The 18,778-nt window shown below is 34.1% G+C and overlaps 1 protein-coding gene across 3 annotated transcripts in view; it reads right to left on the bottom strand.

Annotated features, from left to right (window-relative positions):
* Nucleotides 1-208: 208 nt before the first annotated feature.
* The window catches only part of SLC30A9 (solute carrier family 30 member 9), a 34,039-nt gene continuing 15,469 nt past the window's right edge, over nucleotides 209-18,778 (bottom strand). For all 3 annotated transcript variants that reach the window (XM_021549535.3, XM_021550328.3, XM_021551106.3), the window contains 6 exons: nucleotides 18,426-18,497; nucleotides 17,862-17,969; nucleotides 16,769-16,934; nucleotides 11,323-11,452; nucleotides 8,438-8,551; nucleotides 209-7,001 (listed from right to left, as the gene is read on the bottom strand). In XM_021549535.3, the coding sequence (XP_021405210.1) occupies nucleotides 6,957-7,001; nucleotides 8,438-8,551; nucleotides 11,323-11,452; nucleotides 16,769-16,934; nucleotides 17,862-17,969; nucleotides 18,426-18,497 (635 nt within the window). In that variant the 3' untranslated portion in view covers nucleotides 209-6,956. The remainder of the gene's footprint in view (nucleotides 7,002-8,437; nucleotides 8,552-11,322; nucleotides 11,453-16,768; nucleotides 16,935-17,861; nucleotides 17,970-18,425; nucleotides 18,498-18,778) is intronic.

The following is an 18,778-nucleotide window of genomic DNA, read 5'->3' as shown; positions in this document are numbered from 1 at the left end:
ATTTTTAGCAATAAGGACATACAGTGCATAGCCAAAATCTTTCCTGCAATGTTGCTTGACCCCTTTATTTCTAGTATGTGATACCATACAGACAAAAACCAGTTTTTCAAGTTTCTCCACTTAATTAGCCAGATTTCTGACATTTTTGACTCTTCTTTCCAACCACATGAATTTTTTTAGCCCAGTTAGAAGCAGTTCTTCCCATAACTTGATAAATAAGCAGTTTTATTGGTATTAGTGATAAGAAGCATAACTTAAGTGTACCAGACAGTACATTAAATCCTTTCTAAGCTGACTAATTTCAAGCTTTTTCTTAAGAGGCTTGGACAGCTTTGCTGGGATTGTGAAACTACGGTTACTATGCAAGCCTAACACATAGATCCAACCTCTTCAAGGAATTCTTCATACCCTTGACTATACACAGACATGCAGCCCATCTGTAGTACTACCTTTCTTCATGTCATCCTTCCATCTGGATCAGGACAGGTAATCCAAACTGGAGACAGTGCCATGGGCCTCCAAGCCAGGCAGAAAGAGCTTTCCCAGTACTGGGGAAGGAACCATCCTCTTTGAGGGCAAGGAGCGAGCAGGATGAAAGGCAGAGTTGCCAGTGAGGTTCAGAGAACAAACACAGAGCTTGGCCAGCCTGGGCATGTTGCTCCCTCACCCAGCACATGCTATTGAACAGTGTGTGCCAGTGTCGCAGACTGAATAACTAGCACAAAGAGATGGACAGAACCTTTGTTTGGCATCCATAAAACAGTTATATGCTATTGGAATTCAGAAACATAGTGAATCATCGGCTGCCTAAAGCCAGTGCTATTGCTTACTTTTCCAATACATATAAAATTGCTTAAATTAACAGAACACGACCCTTACTGGCTACATAACATTTTACTGAGAAATTACAACTTCCAGCCACGATACAGAATGTACTGAATTCAAGTATAATTACAGAACAAAGAACATATGCAGGTAAGTATTCCAAGGTCTACACCTCACAAATCAAAATGACTGCCCCATACTAATATGGAGTAACCAGGACACAGGATGAAAAAGCCGATACACCAGAATGCAATGCATGGGGTGGGGAGGGGACTGGTGAACCTGATTAAAAGATTGCATGGAAAAATGGATTTTGACTTTGACGTTGCCCTTTGAAAGTTGTACCACGAGTGAAAAATCCTCACTGTTGACTTTCAAATTTAATGCCATCTTGGCAATAGCCAAAATGCTTTCCAAACGCTTCAGGCATTTTTCAAACACTTTTCACACAGTCCTTCAGCATATTTAATTTGAAGAAAAGCTTACAAAATCCCTTTTATATTACATCATTTATACATCATTGCTTCTTTTTTTCTTCTGACTTCAGATTTGAAGCAGCTGATCATAAAGTTTTAAACAGTTTAATTTTGTAATTTAGATTACAAAAACCAAATTTATGCTAGATTATGGATGTGTATTCCACTATTTTAACAGGCATCTCAGAACAGAACTATGAGTGCTGGCTATACAAAAATTTGACTGGGCTTGCTGTTAGTGTAATACTTATAAAAAGTAACCATGGCCTTTTAATTGGTAGCTTTGATTTACACAAGAAAAAAATGTCCACAAGCACCCTACGTAAACAGAATACTTTCTGCCTATCTATTATAATGTGCTATAATGTCTGTGGTATTTTAAAAACATACGTCCTTTTCACATTACATTTTGAATGTTTTATCACCTTTTCAGAATGTTATTTAATTAGAAATCTTGCTTATCCACAGACATCTCAGTAAATTGAAAAATAAAGACTAATGTATTCATCAATGACTACAGTCCACTGCAAGAATTCTGCAGACCTTACAACAACAGAGCACTTTTCCCACAGCACATTCAATATGATGCTTCAGTCTAAAATAATCAATTAATTTTCTCTTTAATTCACTCCAGCTCTCACTTCCACAAATAATATTACTCACCCTTTACTTACCAAACACATCTCATCAACAAAAACTGAGATTACAACATCACCCTTAGCAGTCTTCAGTGGACAAATAGGTTTGCACCTGCAAGGCTGAACACCATATCAGGACATAGTTAGACAGAAGCTCTGATTTTCAGTATAGGGAATTCTCCAATCATTATTTCTTATTTCTGGACAAGATTTTTAGATGATTTTCATCCTTTCCTATTTCCAGATGCTCAGTGTCTTGGGTCTTTTTCTTCCTTGGATTCTTTTCTTTTAATCATATACTTTTAGTTTAATTTCTTTTGCTTCAGCAAAGCCTGACTGCAGTTTCTATAAACCATACATCCACTTAGAGCTTCTGTTTTATTTTCCTCAAAGGACATACATTTCAAAAATTGAACTATTGTTGCTTTAGAGCCTGGATTCCTTTTTCTTTTTTTATGTAATATAGTCTACTTTTGATCTTAATGATTTGTGTCTCACTAACAAGAAAGGAAAAATTACCTAAGCTATGAAAACCCTCTATTAAAAAGATCTTTTTGGTACATCTCAACTTCTCATTTACGTTAAGCAGGTAAACTGCAAAAGAGATGTTAATGGTACTCCCCATTCAGAGCCAACAATAACAATAGAAGCAGCACAACACTTAAGCTAGAAGGAAAAAAAGCACATTGCCATTTTATATTCACTTCTGTAAGCCTTTAGATATGCACAGAAGGGCAGGTTTTGTACATGAGTCAATATTCATCAATTATCCTACCATGCCAAAATGCCTCAAGAACATATGACCATAAAAGGAAACACTTTGTTTTCAAATCTTAAACAAAATGGTGCTCTGGTTTCTTCTATAAGGAAAACATCTAGGTCAAGTTTAGAAAAAGGATTACTTCATTGACAATTTTCAAAAATCGCCACACTTTGAATAGACAAGGGCAAAGAAAGTCTTTGCATGAAGACTGTATTTGATGTACTCATCACTATTAGAGATAGTTCTGTAATATATATTGTTTTCTTTGTTACAGAAAAAGAAAAAACAGCTAAATTTACTACAAATAAAGAGGACACAGGACTGCAATCAATGTATAACCTAGACAAAACATACCTAAAAACATTCCTGTACTCTCCTTTTATCAAAGAGGGGGCAGTAGAAATCTCTCAAAAACTGAGTGTCCAGATACAGCTGAAAAAAAACCTCACAGAATCAGAAAACTTGGTTTTGGTTAACATGGTTTGTAGCTTTCAAAACAGTAATCACTACTCTCAACTATTAATGAACAGGAAGTACAGTACAAAATTCACAGACCAAGAATAGAATTCAGCCCTGCTTTTAAAAATGTAAGATGTTCATAATAGCTTCTTTCTCTAAGAGTTACTTTTAAAAAGCAATAAAATCTGTGTGGAAATTCAAGGAAGAAAAAAAAAATAGGAGTCTAAAAAGCATTCAGTTCAAGGATGAGTCACAGGGAATAAAGGATGCAAACTTGTCCTTAACAAATGTGTTTTGCCCACTGCTGCTGGACCAGAGCACAAACCACCAAAGAGTCCCTGTAGTACAGTAATCTACCAGGGTGTTTACTACTACCACTGTATCCTTAATAAATGCTGTAAAAGTGGAGGGGGAAAGGCACACCACATCAAATGCTGAATTCCAGTGTATAATGGAGACAATTTAGACTTGAAGTTCATTGCTGGGGGAAAGATAATCACTTCAGAATTGTATCTTTTACACAAAAAAAAATATTCTATAGAAAAACATTATTACTATCCAGCCAACTTGGACTTCAAATACATTAAGATCATTCAGTATATTGGAAACACTAAGACAAGTTTTTCAAACATTTGAAGTTTTACAGAATTATGAGTCACTCCACAGCATATAAAAATTTTCCACAAAGCATAAAGGGCAGCCATATTTTGAACAAAATTTGAAAAAATAGAACCCACAAGGCTAGTCTACAGAAATAAATTACTTTAAAACACCACACCTTAATTGAAAAAATCCTAGAATATAACTTTATTGTTAGGTAAATCCTCACTTATTTTCCTTAAAATCTGTAAAAAAACCCCATTTTGTAATTGCATTTGTGATAAAGAAAAAATCACTCCTCCACACATGTACAGTTCTTTAATCTGAGGACTCTATCATGTAAATGTAAATTTATTAGCTAATTATTTTCCTCAAAAACATTAAAACAAAAGTAAACTAAGTTGTGGACCCACATTACCTCAAAAATTTTGACTATAAAGACAGTTAAAGAAAAATTATCAGTAAAAATGTAATATCTTAAAAACAATTTGCAAATTATAACATATAAATTAAAATGTAACAGCTTGGAATTAGTATTCTTTCCCAACCTGGCAGGCTCAGTGAATCAGTACTTCCATGCAACTGCACGACATGTAAACTCACAAAGTACTGCCAAAACCAATCTGCCTGCCTTTTTGTAGTACATCACCATCCAGGTCACTTCAAAAAATGGAACTGGGTCCTCAGACTGGTCAACGGTAATGTACCTAAAACCATTCAAGTCCTGGCATCTTGAATTTAACATATTGTGATGCTATAATCAGTAAAATAACGGGGAGACAAGGAACTCAATTCTATCTTGGAATATAAACAGAAGGTGTGAATGGGCATTTTTCTGACTCAAATAAGAAAACTAAGATCAGAATTCAGATGTATTACATCTCCAATGAATACAAAAAAAACATTTTTATAGGCTTTTGAAGCAGATGACTTGCAACAATATAAGCTCATACCTCCTCACTTTGGTATTGAGATAATATTTACTAATCTTGCAGGGAAAGTTCTGCCCTGCAAAGTGCACACTGACACTATTCATTCATCAATAATTCCAGCATGCAAACCACTTGGATCACATTGGCTGTCTTCACTAACCCCTGCAGGAAGAACATTTTCCCAGTTTCACTTCTCTTCAGGTTTTTGATTTCTGAAATAACTGGTTTATTAATGTGTTTATTCAAATTCAAAATCATATAGATATTCCAGGGAGAAGAGAACATGTTATGCATTACCAGGTTCCAGTGCTCTTCATGAATAAGACTAATACCAGGAGAGTGCATACTGAGATGAGATTAATTTTACATAGAAGGGCGAGGAGAAAGGTAAATTATTTATCATGTGCTAAAAATATGCCTTATTTATTTCATATGGGAGACTTCAAAATTACCTTTAAACTGCATTTTAAATCATCAGGCTTAAATATACTAACTAGTTTTGCAATAGGAGAAAACCAGATAAAGTAAGCCTTCTTTTGAATTAACCATAATAAGGTAATATGCGATAAAGAAGCCACCAGTGAATAGGGATTATGGAAAAGGGTACAAAAAAGATCCTTTCACCTACAATAACTGTTTGTGAAGCCCCATATATAACTTAATTCTGGAATGTTTTTTTACTTAAAATGACCAGTATGCAAAGTGCTTTGCAGTTGTCAAAAAGGCATGTTATGTTAAATTCTCATTGTTCACTGATGAAGTGACACCTAGTATGAAAAAAATATTCTAAAATGTTTTTAGTCAAATCTGTACATATTGGTCTCCACAATTATTTGCTGCAATGCTTATAATAGAATCTTAATTGATTTTTGAAGACTTGTGTTTCATATCAACATTTCTTCTTTTAGCAATTCAGCCATTACTCAGCAACTGAGTTACTAGGATGGTCTTATTACCACCTGTCACCCACAAGCAAATCTTATTTTACATTAAAGTGCATAAAGACTTGTCCTCAGTGCTACTTAAATATGGTTATTTCATTTATATTTCAACTTGCATGTTGAGTACTCATGGCCTTATTAATAAAGACTAAGTCTCAAAGTATCTGATACGACTTGAGTACCTACTGCAGAAAGCCTTTAGACAATTGTACACAGCTCTAAAATTTCACATTTCCAAGTTATAAACTAATCACTTATCTCTGGATTGTTGAGGACCACTGATGGAATTCTGCTTTTCCAAACAAGCAAGGTCAAGTTATACAAAAATTCAGACTAAGTGGTTTTGAATTCAGGTAATATCTAAAGGCAAATAAATTAAAAATACAATGTATTCATTTGTTTAATTATAAATAGATCATTTTTTTACTATTATATATTCCAGCTACATCTCTCATATGTTCTAGCAAAGACCTTATCTGGCAATAGAGTCTATTAAAATATAAAAAGACAAAAATGCCAGGTAACTTTTAATAAGCACTACCATAAATATCTCCCAGATCACATCTGAAGATATTTACAAATAAGAGAACAAGTGTTAAAGTATGGAAAAAAGCAAAATTTAAAGAGAGGAAGTGCACCGAAATTTGTACACAGTAATTTTTCACAGTAACTCAATGTATTCTGTCTAAACCATACAGCTGGCTCCTCTAAGGTGAAAAGCCTTGTTTTCCTGAAGTGCAGTTGTAATGGTGGCAAAAAGCAAGTTTCCAGGTCATGGTACTTGAGATAAGGCCAGCGCCCATTTGAAACAATTTATCTCATAGAAAAGAAAAACTGTGAAACAATCACACAGTTGAAATATTACAATTTAAGGTTGGCAGGTTCCACTGGAACAAACTCTTCCTAGCTAATCTTAATATCTCCCAAGAACCTTTAATGATATCTTGAAAGAAACTAAAGAAGTGCAAACAGACTGCAAAGGGACACAAATGGAAAAACTACATGCGTTGTATAGTTTCAGGCAGCTGTATTTGCCTAACTAAACCTCAAGTTCTAAGTTCTGAATCGCAGTGAATGTACTTGGGCAGACTCTCCTGTGGAATTTAACTCAAGTAGCTTTTTGAAACTGATTTTTCCATGGAAATTTTTGTCTGCAAGTCTAGCGCTCTTCCAGAAACAGAAGCAGTGCTAACAGTCCAGGAAGCCTACAGCAAAGGAAGCGAGGTATGGTGCTGAGGTCACTGCAATCTCAGAAGCTTTTCAGCCCTTTACACGACTTCTTTCCACAAGTGTAGCAACCTGAAGATTTCTCCTGTTCAACTCTACAGTATCTCCAAATCCACATGACGAACATCAGGATTTCGTTGCTGAAATAAAATTTAAAAACAATGTATTGCAAATATTCATTTTTGCATATTTAATGTGTTTCTAGTATGATGTTGACAATTGGATAACAAATCCCCTTTTTGGGTAACATAGGGACTATTTTAAAATCATGAAGAGTTTCAATAAACATTGTCCATATTATATGGCATTTTTGGAAGGTCAAGTCATCTTTTTATTTGAAAAATACTTTTCAACATCATGGATAAATTAGTTCTTATGCTTTATAAAGTATGGAGGAGCTTCCAATTTTAACAAGGCAGTAGAGTTTTATACAAATATATATACACATCTCACTTTTTTAAAGTTTTAACAGATACTTTCCTGAATAATGGGTAAGATTGCTGAAATAATTTGTTTCTATGCCACTGAAGCTATTTATAAAGATTCAGAACACTGTTTCTATTAAGAAATATGCATTTTCTGATATTACAGAAATATGTTATCACCATTACATGAATTGTACAATCCATTACAAAGTCATGACTTCAAAGATATCCAGTACGTAAACCTGACTAGCATATATAGTAAAGCATATTCAGTACCTACACAATATATATATATGCCTATACCAAAAAGTAGTATCCATGCTTATAAAAAATTCAGGCATGATCCTCCTCCTTCAAAAACCATGTATGAAAAACTGATTCAGATGGTGCAATTAAAATCAAAAATAGTATTTTGATTCTTAAACAGGACAACCCTAGGGATAGAAACTTAAGCTAGAATATTTATGAAATATAACAAGCAAGGACAGACATGCTCTTGAGTAGTGTCTCATGGCAAGAAGGAACAGTCATGGCAGGACTGCATTTATCTGAGGGTCAGTATACTTGTAGTTTTGAATTCATAACAGGAAAGTAAGACTGACAGCCTCAACATACTTACAAAATTAAAAATGGGAACAACCCTTTCTTGCATCAGCTAGAGGATATTTAAATTGCAAAATGAAAAAATAGAGAGAGTTTTGTAAAGTAAAATAAACACTGTACAGATTCAACAGGAGTGAAAGACGTTGAGTAGCAGTCCCATCACCCATAAATATTTGATACAATTCTAATAACCAGTTTAAAACAAAAAAAAAAACTTTTTTAGAGCCAAAACAGAATTCAACGGCCTATAAATAGTCTGGCATTGTGAGAATACAGTAAAAAAGACACTTTCAGGCCTACTGAATGAAAATTTGTTGTATGTTGGTATAAAATGGAACAAAAAATTTAACAAATGGATCAGTGACAAAGCAAGGACTTTCTGGTGGTCAGAACTCAGATAATAATACTAGAGCAAGAAAATCTGCATTTGTAATATCAACTTCCTTCCCTCTCTCATATTTACAAATGAAATCCCAGAAACTAGATGCAGAGATACTGTTTAAAATATATCACAGAATCAGCACTCACTAATAAGCAGTTAAATTTACCTTCAGGTCCTTCTCAAGTCTGTCTACTTCAGCTCCCAGTGTGTCAACAATATTCTCGCCATGCTTTAGCATAAAGGCTTCTAATTCTTCAAGGGTTTTCACTTGCTGAATTTCCTAGGAAGAAATTAAATTTAAGAGATTGAGATGAGGAAAAGAAAATAAAGGAATAACACTCCAGAGGGTCTTGACATATTTCAAGAGGGAGGAAAAAAAACCTAAACAAAACACTTCAGCTTTTGCCATTTACTCTCAAAACATCATCTGTTCTTGTGTCTCAAAGACACAGAAGAGTAGCATCTATTTGATGAAAACAGCTGGCTCTGTCATTACACCTGCATTTAATACAAAACCTTCTTCTATCTGCAATTGATTTCCTCCTTAACTTTCCAAATAAGTTTAGAGAATCTCATTCATTTTCTAGAAGTTTCTGAGGTATTTCTCACAGCAAGGCAGAGCAGGGTACCCCATGTATTCTTTCTCCATTCTTGCTATTCCATTACACTGTCTACTCTGGGCATCACATAACCAACCCATCTGAAAGTCCACAAGGATCATAACAAATGCTGCTGTAAATATGAGTCCTTCATAACATCAGAAACTTGAAGACAGTTGACAGGAAGTCAGAGTAAGAAACCAACAGCATAAGAAACAGCTAGAATGAGATTAAGGAAGACAGGATGTTAAACTCCACCCTCCAAAATACCACAGACAACAGCAGCACCAAAGCAGGCAACTACAGTATTGCCATAGAATCATATAATGGTTTGGGTCAGAAAGGGCCTTAAAGATCATCTAGTTGTTCCCCCACTGCCATGGGCAGGGACACTTTCTGCCACACCAGGTTACTCAGGGCCCTGTCCAACCTGGCCCTACACACCCCAAGGGATGGAGCATCCACAACTTCTCTCTAGGCAGCCTGTTCCACTGTCTCACCATCCCAGCCACCACAGTAAAGCATTTTTTCTTATATCTACTTTATGTCTTTCAATTTAAAGCCATGAGCTTTCCTTAGAGGTCTCACACCAACCTGTCTGGAAGCCATTTGTCCTGTAGTTTACCTCAGCTGCAGTATGTTTAGGATAAACAGGTTATTGCAAAAAGTCACAAATTATGAAACTAATTCTTCTTGTGCATACAAGTACATGACAGCAACTTATTTTCCTTTCTCACTGCTCTAAAGCTGAAGAAGAATAATGTAATTGAGCAAGCTTAAAACATATCTCAACCACAATAACCCATGACTACAATAACAGCAAGTCTAACAAGAAAAAAACCAAGGTAATCTAAATGACAGCATTTCAACAAATATTTCACAACTGTAGAAAGAATAACATTGACAGCAATGCTAGTTGAATGAGCTGCTTATTTGAAAAGTATAGGTCAAAAGGCAAGCACAGTGTCTGCCTTTGACTTCAGATGACTGAAGCCTACTGAAAGGAGTTATCCCTCAATGCTATTTGTATAGCTGACACGAGGTTACTACATGAAACAACAATGACCCGTGTAAGAAACAGTTGCCAACCTAGAATCAATCAGGAAGATCTTTCCCAACAATACTCCAAGTATTTTAAGAACTAGTGGAGGTTGTATGTATTTGCCAAAGGGAATAGCAGGTAAAGAATAAAAGCTAACAAAGCCTTGAAAAGAAGACTAGTACTAAAAACTGCAACAGCAAAGCAACTGGCAATCTAAAACTAGGCAAAGTTGCAGTATCTCAGTGGTACAAAGCTGATAGCAATCCTCCTCTCAAAAAATGTATTAAATTGAAATCCAGTATATGAACAGACCAGATATTGCACTATACATACACATACCTAATTCTTATTTTGACATTAAAATGTTTTTAAAAACTGGGATACTGACTAATGATTTTTAAAATTGCAATGTAAAATTTTAAAGTAAGTATAACTTCCAAGTACTTGCTTAATGGACAGACAAAATGCAGACACCTGTATTTCATTTTGAAAAGGTAGAAAAGAAAGAAATGTTGTAAACAAATGTACATAAGAAAGATACCAGTGAAAACAAAAACATTGTCTTGTCAAAATGTTTTTCTCACTTAAAACTCTCCTTTTAATTTGGATAAATAATTATTTTCTTCATACTTCATAGTCCTGCCATACAGAATATAGCAGAGAACAGTTCAGTCTTGAAAAGAGGGCTTAAGAAAGGCTACTCTGAACTACACTGAAATCAGAGACTGATACTTACTAAAGGATGGTTAATTGTTAAACATCATTGAAATGCTAAATCATGTGATGCTGGCAATCCATTTTCACACTGAGTCTGAACAGCTGGACCTGTGAGCCCCAGCATCACCAACACCCAAGGCAAATGGCTCTGCCAAAACAGATGCCTATGTGCAGGTGACAAGCTTCTAGTTGTAACTGCAGATCTTGTAATTCAATAAATGTATTGGAATAATTATGTTCTCATCATTTTTTTCATTTTTACAAATCTGTATTTTCTAACAAAACAATCACAGAATCATAGAATGTTATGAGTGGAAGTGACACACAAGGGTTATTTACTCCAACATTTATATGAATGGCCAGTGCAGGGAGCAAATGCACAACCTTGGCATTATTAGTACTTGGCTCTGACCACCTGAGCCAATGTCAAGGGTAATGAATTAAAAGAAAAAAAATCCACCTTCCTCCTTCTCAGGCCAAATGCAGGTCTTTTTCAGCAGCACATAATACAGTTCTCTCTAAGTACATTTAAAACACTAACTAAAGTAACACTTACTAAAGAACATCTGCAACGTTTCAAAAGAAGAAGTGAAATGTATCTCATCTATTTGCAAGTTTTGGGTTTAGAGGTACTTGAACTTGGAAAGTAAGTATCAAATATTGGGGGTTACAAAAGCAATTTTTTCTACATACTTGTAGCAGCTGTTCAATATCTTGTTTTTCCAGGTAACACCGAGTAACAACACGTCCATCAAAGTCTACTTCTGCCTTGAATCTCACTTTGCTCATTCCCATGTCTGTGGCTTTAACATCATGAATTGCTCTGAAACACATCCATTTTTAAAGGCAATGTAAAACAACATAGAACAAACCACTAGCTAGTTTGACTTCTGATGTTAACAATACTGTCAACCACAAAATGATCCTGTAATTTTAAAAGGTCAGTCTTTGACCAAAAAAACCAATTTTGCCCACCCACACTTCCATTAAATACTGATTTATGTTTAATTTGTTATATCGCTTCCACAGGTTTCTGCAGCACCAACATATCTATAAATCACTGTAACAGAAGCATTACAGATTTAGAACTAGATCAACAGAATATTTTTTAAAAATCCACAATTAAAAATGTGAGAATTTCCCCATTGTGTGTTAAAAGTTTAAGTCAAACTTATTTTCCCCTGCAGAGAATTTTTCAAGCATATACATGACACTAATTAACAGTCTTTTAGTAACCTCAATTCTGAGGAAAGGAACTTATTGTTAATTAATGAAAGGACACATTGCAATTATAGACATGTCCTTTCCTAAAGGTGGTAAAGGCAAGATCTTTTAGAGAGTTTTCAAAAATACATTTGACTTAGATAAAAGTTATGGATATTGTGTTTGGAACTAATTTTTGATCCTTCAGAACTATTAATCACAGCTTATATTAGACCTGTTTGTAAATGCTGAAAATCTATATTTATTTCAAGGCTCCTAATAAATACTAGAACATGAAAGCTCTAATGTTTATAATTTGGTCCTTTGAAAAAATCTGGTTTTCTGTAGCAGAGTTTTGTTCCAGCTTGTTGGACAAATTCTAATATGTGCATATAGGTAGTAAACAACAAGCTCTTAATTTTCTGGGATAAGAAGCAAACTCAGGACCAAGACATACTGATAAATTTCAAGAGTAAAATAAACACAAAATAAAATACTTAATTTTTTTCCTAATTATATTAACAGAAACTCAGTTTCTATTCAAAGCCAAGAAAACTTAAAATTGCCACTGCAGAGCAAGTTTCCACATTTTCCCATCAAGGTCAGAAAAAATAAGTTGAGACTAAAACACGGGACACAAATCACAAAAGGTTCACATTTTTTAAATTCTTGCTTCTGATGTTTTCAAAGTAAAACAAGTATAAAACATTTCAAAGACTTTGGTTTTATTAACAGAAAAATACATTCTTGACTATTTGGTAAATTCTAACGCAACATTTAGATTCCACAAGGCACATAAGTACTAACTTTGACTCCATTTATTTTGCTAAGTCATGCACTGTCACGGAATCTGGAAATTTAACATGCCCATTGTCCTAAGCAAATTTACTCTTCCCAACTAGAAATGCTTCTTTGCATCTGAATATTTATAAATCAGAAATAACTTCACAGGCCATGCAGGAAGAAAGCAGAAGGCATGTATGTTAGGAGATTGTTAGAATGAACAGCCAAAATAGAGCAGAAGACAGAAACTTTAAGATGAACAATCTTAAAGGAAATTTTTACAGAATACTTCTTGTAATACTCCGGGTGGAGGAGAGGTAAGCATATTAAAAAAGAAATAGTACATGAACTAAAGATAGTGACACCAAAAAATACATCTTAGTAAATATTTAAGCAGATTAAAAGAGCTATTAGGTTACTGGTGGCAATAAAGACTTTCCAGCTGCATTCCAATTCACACAATTATTCTGTGAGAAGTTACCAAATCAAAACAGTATTAATTGGAGCAAACTAGATGGCATCAAACTACCTCAACCCAAAAAGGGTATTTAAGATAACAGATGTAGTTAAGAAAGAGAATTTGGAGCCATGTGATTCAAAAAAGTTGAAGACATATCAAATGCCTATCAGAACTAAGCAAGAAGATAACAAGTGGTATTTGAGAATCTCATTAAGCAGTAGCCTGATAAAATTTAGTGAAATAATGCACATTCTATAAATATGAAGGAAAACAGTCTACCTTAATGCATATAATCTGCCCAGGAAAGATAAGACAGTAAGTCAGAAGGAGAAAAATCACTAATCATTCAAAAATACAAATGTATATGCTAAGTCTTAAGCCACAAAGTCACTTATGGAAGCTTCTGGATGGTTAGTAGAAATCATCAATTCTAACTCAGGAAAAGAGTAAGTTTCAAATTAATGAAAAATCTGTCAGAGAACATCAAGTTACTGGTTTTGAGCAATTGGTTATAATATTTTTGGTTTTCATTTAAACCAGAATGACAGATTTTCCAGCACAACAGAAGCACAACGAAACAACAGCTGTTACAATGAAGTAAAATTAAAGATGAAACTGTCACTAAAAATAGCTTATGCCTAGGAATCTGTGATAAAATTCCATAAGAACAGAAACAGGACAGTCTGCACCACATCACATATTTTATTTCACAGTTATGAAAGGCTAATCTCCCACAGCTCAGTTAAGCTGAACACAAGAATGATTTAAGCACCAAAGGTGTCAATGAGAGTTAAGAATTGAATGTCTGTACAGCAAAAATAAAATCAAATAATTTTCCAGCTGAGAACAACTATGAAAGCCTGTTCAGGATCAGGAGTTAAATATGGGACACAACTAGAAATTACTAAGAAAAGTTAAAGGGGAAATTATCAAGTCAAACAAGCTGAAAGGAGAAACAGAAGAAAAAGTCACAGAGTGTGATACAAACCAACTTTTTTTAAGTACATCAAAACCAAAGGATAATATGGAAATAAGCCTGCTACTAGACAGAAATGGAATTGTTACTGATGAAACAGAATAGGAAAAAATATGCAGTAATTGTCTTCTTGATCTAAAAAAGCAAGATTATATTAGTACAACAAAGCATTTCCCTACTTAAAGCAAAGAAGCATACTGGATATTTAAATGCAAGAAAATGCTTCTAATCCAACAGGTTCCATAACTTATATTCAAGAGCTAAAAGAACTAAGGAGTAACTGTGAAGGCAAATTAATTTTTCATCTTGCAATAGTGATGAGAATTAAAACAAAAACCAGATGAACAACACTGTGCCAAAATTTAAGAAGAGTAAACAAGTCCATCCATTTAAGTGAGGACAGCTTCACTTGACAGTTGAAGGAAAAATAGTTAGAAAAGTGGAGAGAAGAACTCTGTATTAAGAACATTTATTCCTGTCATTAAGATTTTAGGGAATGTAGGTCTTGTCAAACAATCCTGTTATAAAAAAAATAAAGTATCAAGATTTAGGTGAAAAAATATCACCACCAGAGAGACTTATTTTAGTAGGACAGCAGTTAGTATTGTCTGATAATCAAAGAATTCATAATTAGCAGTGGATCACAGTGTTTGGCCAAGCTACTGCTGGAATAGCAACTTAAGTGTGGTGGTAACAGGGGCTGAGGGAGTAGATATCAGAGGCCCTGGATCCTTCTGTCAATTTGGATCTAACATACTTTCTGATGAATATTGAATGATTGCCTAATAGAGCTCCTTCTGATTTGGCAAAACACATGTGAAAATAAACATTGCAAACCATGCCTGAAAGAATAAGGGAGGAATATTCTGGGAGCAGCAACTGCAAAAAGCATTGCATTGAGAACTGAAAAGTCTGAAAGATTGAAATAAAAAAGCAAATATTAGTCACTATTAGAAGCAGGCCAGCAATCAGGAGTTTTTTCTTTTACATTTGGTTTCAGAGGACATGTAAGAGTACAACACGCTACTACATATTTCCATTTAAGAAAATATGAGAGTTTGAATGTTCAAGAAAATGCTGACACTCCTAGAAGTGCAAAGCTTATGTTGAAGTAAATGTACAGGTAACCCTTTGAAGAGATACTTAAGGTTTAAAAGGCTTCCTAATTTCAGCTGTTATTTTTTTTTCCTTATTTCATCCTTTGGTTTGTTTATTTTTCAGCTTTTTATCCAAATTATACCTACCTATACCTAGTAAGAAGCAAGGGTAATATAAGTTTATGTTGCAGAGAACTGAGATGAAGACCAGGTGTGATCTTAGAAGATGTATGTTACACAAACTGTTGTAAGAACTCAGTTAAAGACAAACTGGGCACTGAAAGGAACCAAAGCTGGTAACATAATGTATTTTAAAAAGAGATAAGTGAAGACAAAGTGCATACAGAGAGAATGACAAGCACCTAAACATGTTTCAGCTTCTAACCACAAAAAATGAAAATATGCAGTTTCTCACAAGTATTTATTTCTTTTATTATTCACACTTTTTAAAAATTAAGGTACCTCTTGTTTAAAAAAAAAATGCAGCAAGAAGAACATGAACTAAGTCTGCTCTTTTGAGAAATCAGAGCCACCTACAAAATGGAATACAATATAAAATGGTACTTGGCCTAGGAGAAATTTTATTATTTCAGCCTGAAATAATAAGCAAAAGCCACTTAGGCACTTTGGAAAAAAGAACTACAGAAGTCATGTGAACTCACCTACTCTAACACAGCACTGTTGACACATCCTTCACCATTCAGCCTAATCCAGGGCCACCACAAATACTTAATTTACTGACATGTGAAAATTCTAACAGAATTCTATTCCAAATAGGATTCTTGTTCAGTTTCTGGAATGACGGGCATGTCATCCAGACTTCTTGCTTGGAACTGCGATGGTGCCAGCACTTAGCTTCTTTCAAGTACTCTGTTATTAACTAATGGGCTTGGAGTTTTTCCCTCCACAGCTCAAAAATGACTACAAATAAAAAAAGCACTACAATACTTCAGCTGATTTACACCAAAATATATTCCTAAATAAAGATCTAAAAGTAAACAAAAAGAAGTTTACTTCTAAATCAAGGTTAATAGGGTAAGGCTAAAATAGCCCATTGAAAAGCATTTAAGCAAGACTTAGAATTACAATGAGCTATCAGCTTACTACAAATCACAGACTTGCTAAGAAGGAGAAATTAGCAATGAGTAAATTTATAAGCATGTAACATGAAGAATCCATTACATTATAATACTACTGCAGCACATCCTGCCAACTGCTACAGAATTCCACACACTAACAGCAACAGAATTTAAATATTTAAGCGCTAATAAACTATTCAAGCAACATAACAGTATCATTTATGTGCTTGCATTTCATGAATTTGAAAATAGTTTTAAGTTTGTGATGGCTTTCTCATTAGGTCATTGTAAATTCCTGTAGTTAATGTGACAGCTAGAATGTATCTGCAATGCTGCTTTAGCTGTTTAACACACAAGAGGTACAAGTATTCTTTTACTAAAAGTTTTAGCACAGAAATAGAAGTTAACAAATAATAAAGACTCTAGAATCCCAATACAGAAGATTCCACACTAAAAGTAACCTTATCAGATTTCTCTCAGTAAATGTTATTTTCTTGCTTTTTGTTGTTTGTAGTAGAGACTGAGCTGTAAAGGTTCTTACCTTACCACAGGATCACTTTCCAGTAACTCAGTAAGCCGCTGCAGTTGCTCAGGTTCAATGGATCGTCCCAGCAGGGCTTCAGTGTTAGTGTAGATTAGAAATGCTGACACAGTCCCTAACAAAGTTCCAACACCTAGAGACCCCACACTGTCATAATATGGGTTTCCTAAATAAGATATATCAAATTAGTTTCACAGAGTATTTCTAAAACATAGCAGAGAATTCCAATTTCACACTGAAAAGAGAACAGTTTTGAGGGGTTTTCTGGGTTTTGCTGTTTAGTGAGATTCTTTTGGTTGGTATGTTTTTTTTAGTTGGTCATTTATTTTACTTTTTTTTTTCTTAAGTAAGTGGAAATATTTTCCTACCGAGGAACATGATGAAGCTGGAACAAAACTATTTATCATAAAACAAAGTCTTAAATCCTCCTGTACCCTGAAGTACTCCTGTCTCCTGCAGGACTAATAAATGAGTAAACTCTTGTCTGTATGTGTTTCTATATTAGTAAACATACATTTATACACAAGGTTATATACACTAAAACATAGGTACCAGCACAAAATCCAGTCTTCTTTTATCAGTAACTCAAAAATTTCCAAGCATTAACCATTTCTGGAATACAGTACTTTGTAAGTTTCAAACACTTATTCATGTTCAGACCCATAGAAATAGTACTGTGTTTTTAAGCTGATGAAGGAAACTAGAAATGAAACTTTAAAATTCCTTCTATATAAAAAGTGAAAATTGCAATTAAGTCATTAGAAGCCAGAAGAAACAAAATTCCAACACTTATTGTCTTTAAAAAATTAATAATTAAAAACAGATTAGTAAGTTATCATCCCTCTTTAAAAAACTTAATTCCCCAGCAAAGACATACTTTGAAACACTTGGCATACAGATCACCTTAGCTTTGGTAAAAAAATAACTTAGTTTGTATGATTAAATAGCTCAAAAATCTGCTTACAGAGTGTAAGTATCAGAAATGAAGAGCAGAGACATATTTAAATCAACCAATATAAACTAAATGTTCTGTGTTCACATCATGCATGGGAAAAAAAATCCACATTCTGCTTGCCTCTGTGCAGAATTTTACCTGTTAAAGAAGTCAGTCCCATACAGGTAGCAGCTACAGCCACACTTAGAACTGCTGCAGCATCCTCCAGTAACACCACATTGGTACTAGGATCACGACTCTGCACAACTGCACACACAACAAAAAAAAGTTATGTTGCTCTGAAAATTTAGCTTTACTATCTTATGAATAGTACTTAAACTATACTAACAACACTAATTTAAAATAACAATTTATGCAATTATATAGGTACAAACTGAATTTTTGCATATGCTCACACTTCCGAAAGCATTTATATATATACAGAATATGCCAAATTATGGAAGCTTCTCAAAATGTTAGAAAAATTAAAAGGGGCATTTATCCAGAACAATACATGCACTTAGCCAAGTATTTAATTAGCACTCTTAAATCAACAGTTCTCACCTAATTTGTAAAATGTTATTTGTTAGTAGAATAGAAAATAGATCAAAAAAGGGAAAAGTAAAAGGAAAAACGGAAAATTGTTTTTATTATTATGGAAAGACTAGCAAACAGATTGTGTTTTAAATAACACCACATACTTCCTGCTATAATGATACATACCATATTGATAAAATGAAAGACCCTTGGCTCGAGCACTCCTCCGAATTTCATTTATAGCAACAAGCAGGGTGGCTGAAACAACAAAGTTGTTGCTGAAAATTGCTAGAGGCAAAAGGACTTGTTTCCATGTTGAAAAGAGAAGCTTATCATTATAGTATCATAGGAACAGATAATCAAGAAAGCACTGATTATTGGTATTTTGAATAAAGTATAGTTACTTTTTTCCACAAGTGTGTCTCCCATACTAATCAGAACAGTTATATTCATTGATAGTTCAATACCAAAAAGGTAATCCATGTCTACTTTCCAAATTTTGTGTTCTTCAACTTCTTGCTATATAGATTTATATAAAA

Source organism: Lonchura striata, chromosome 4 (assembly GCF_046129695.1).
Source record: "Lonchura striata isolate bLonStr1 chromosome 4, bLonStr1.mat, whole genome shotgun sequence".
NCBI lineage: Eukaryota > Metazoa > Chordata > Aves > Passeriformes > Estrildidae > Lonchura > Lonchura striata.
The sequence above is the reverse complement of the archived record's forward strand: the minus strand, read 5'-3'. Positions and strand labels throughout refer to the sequence as shown.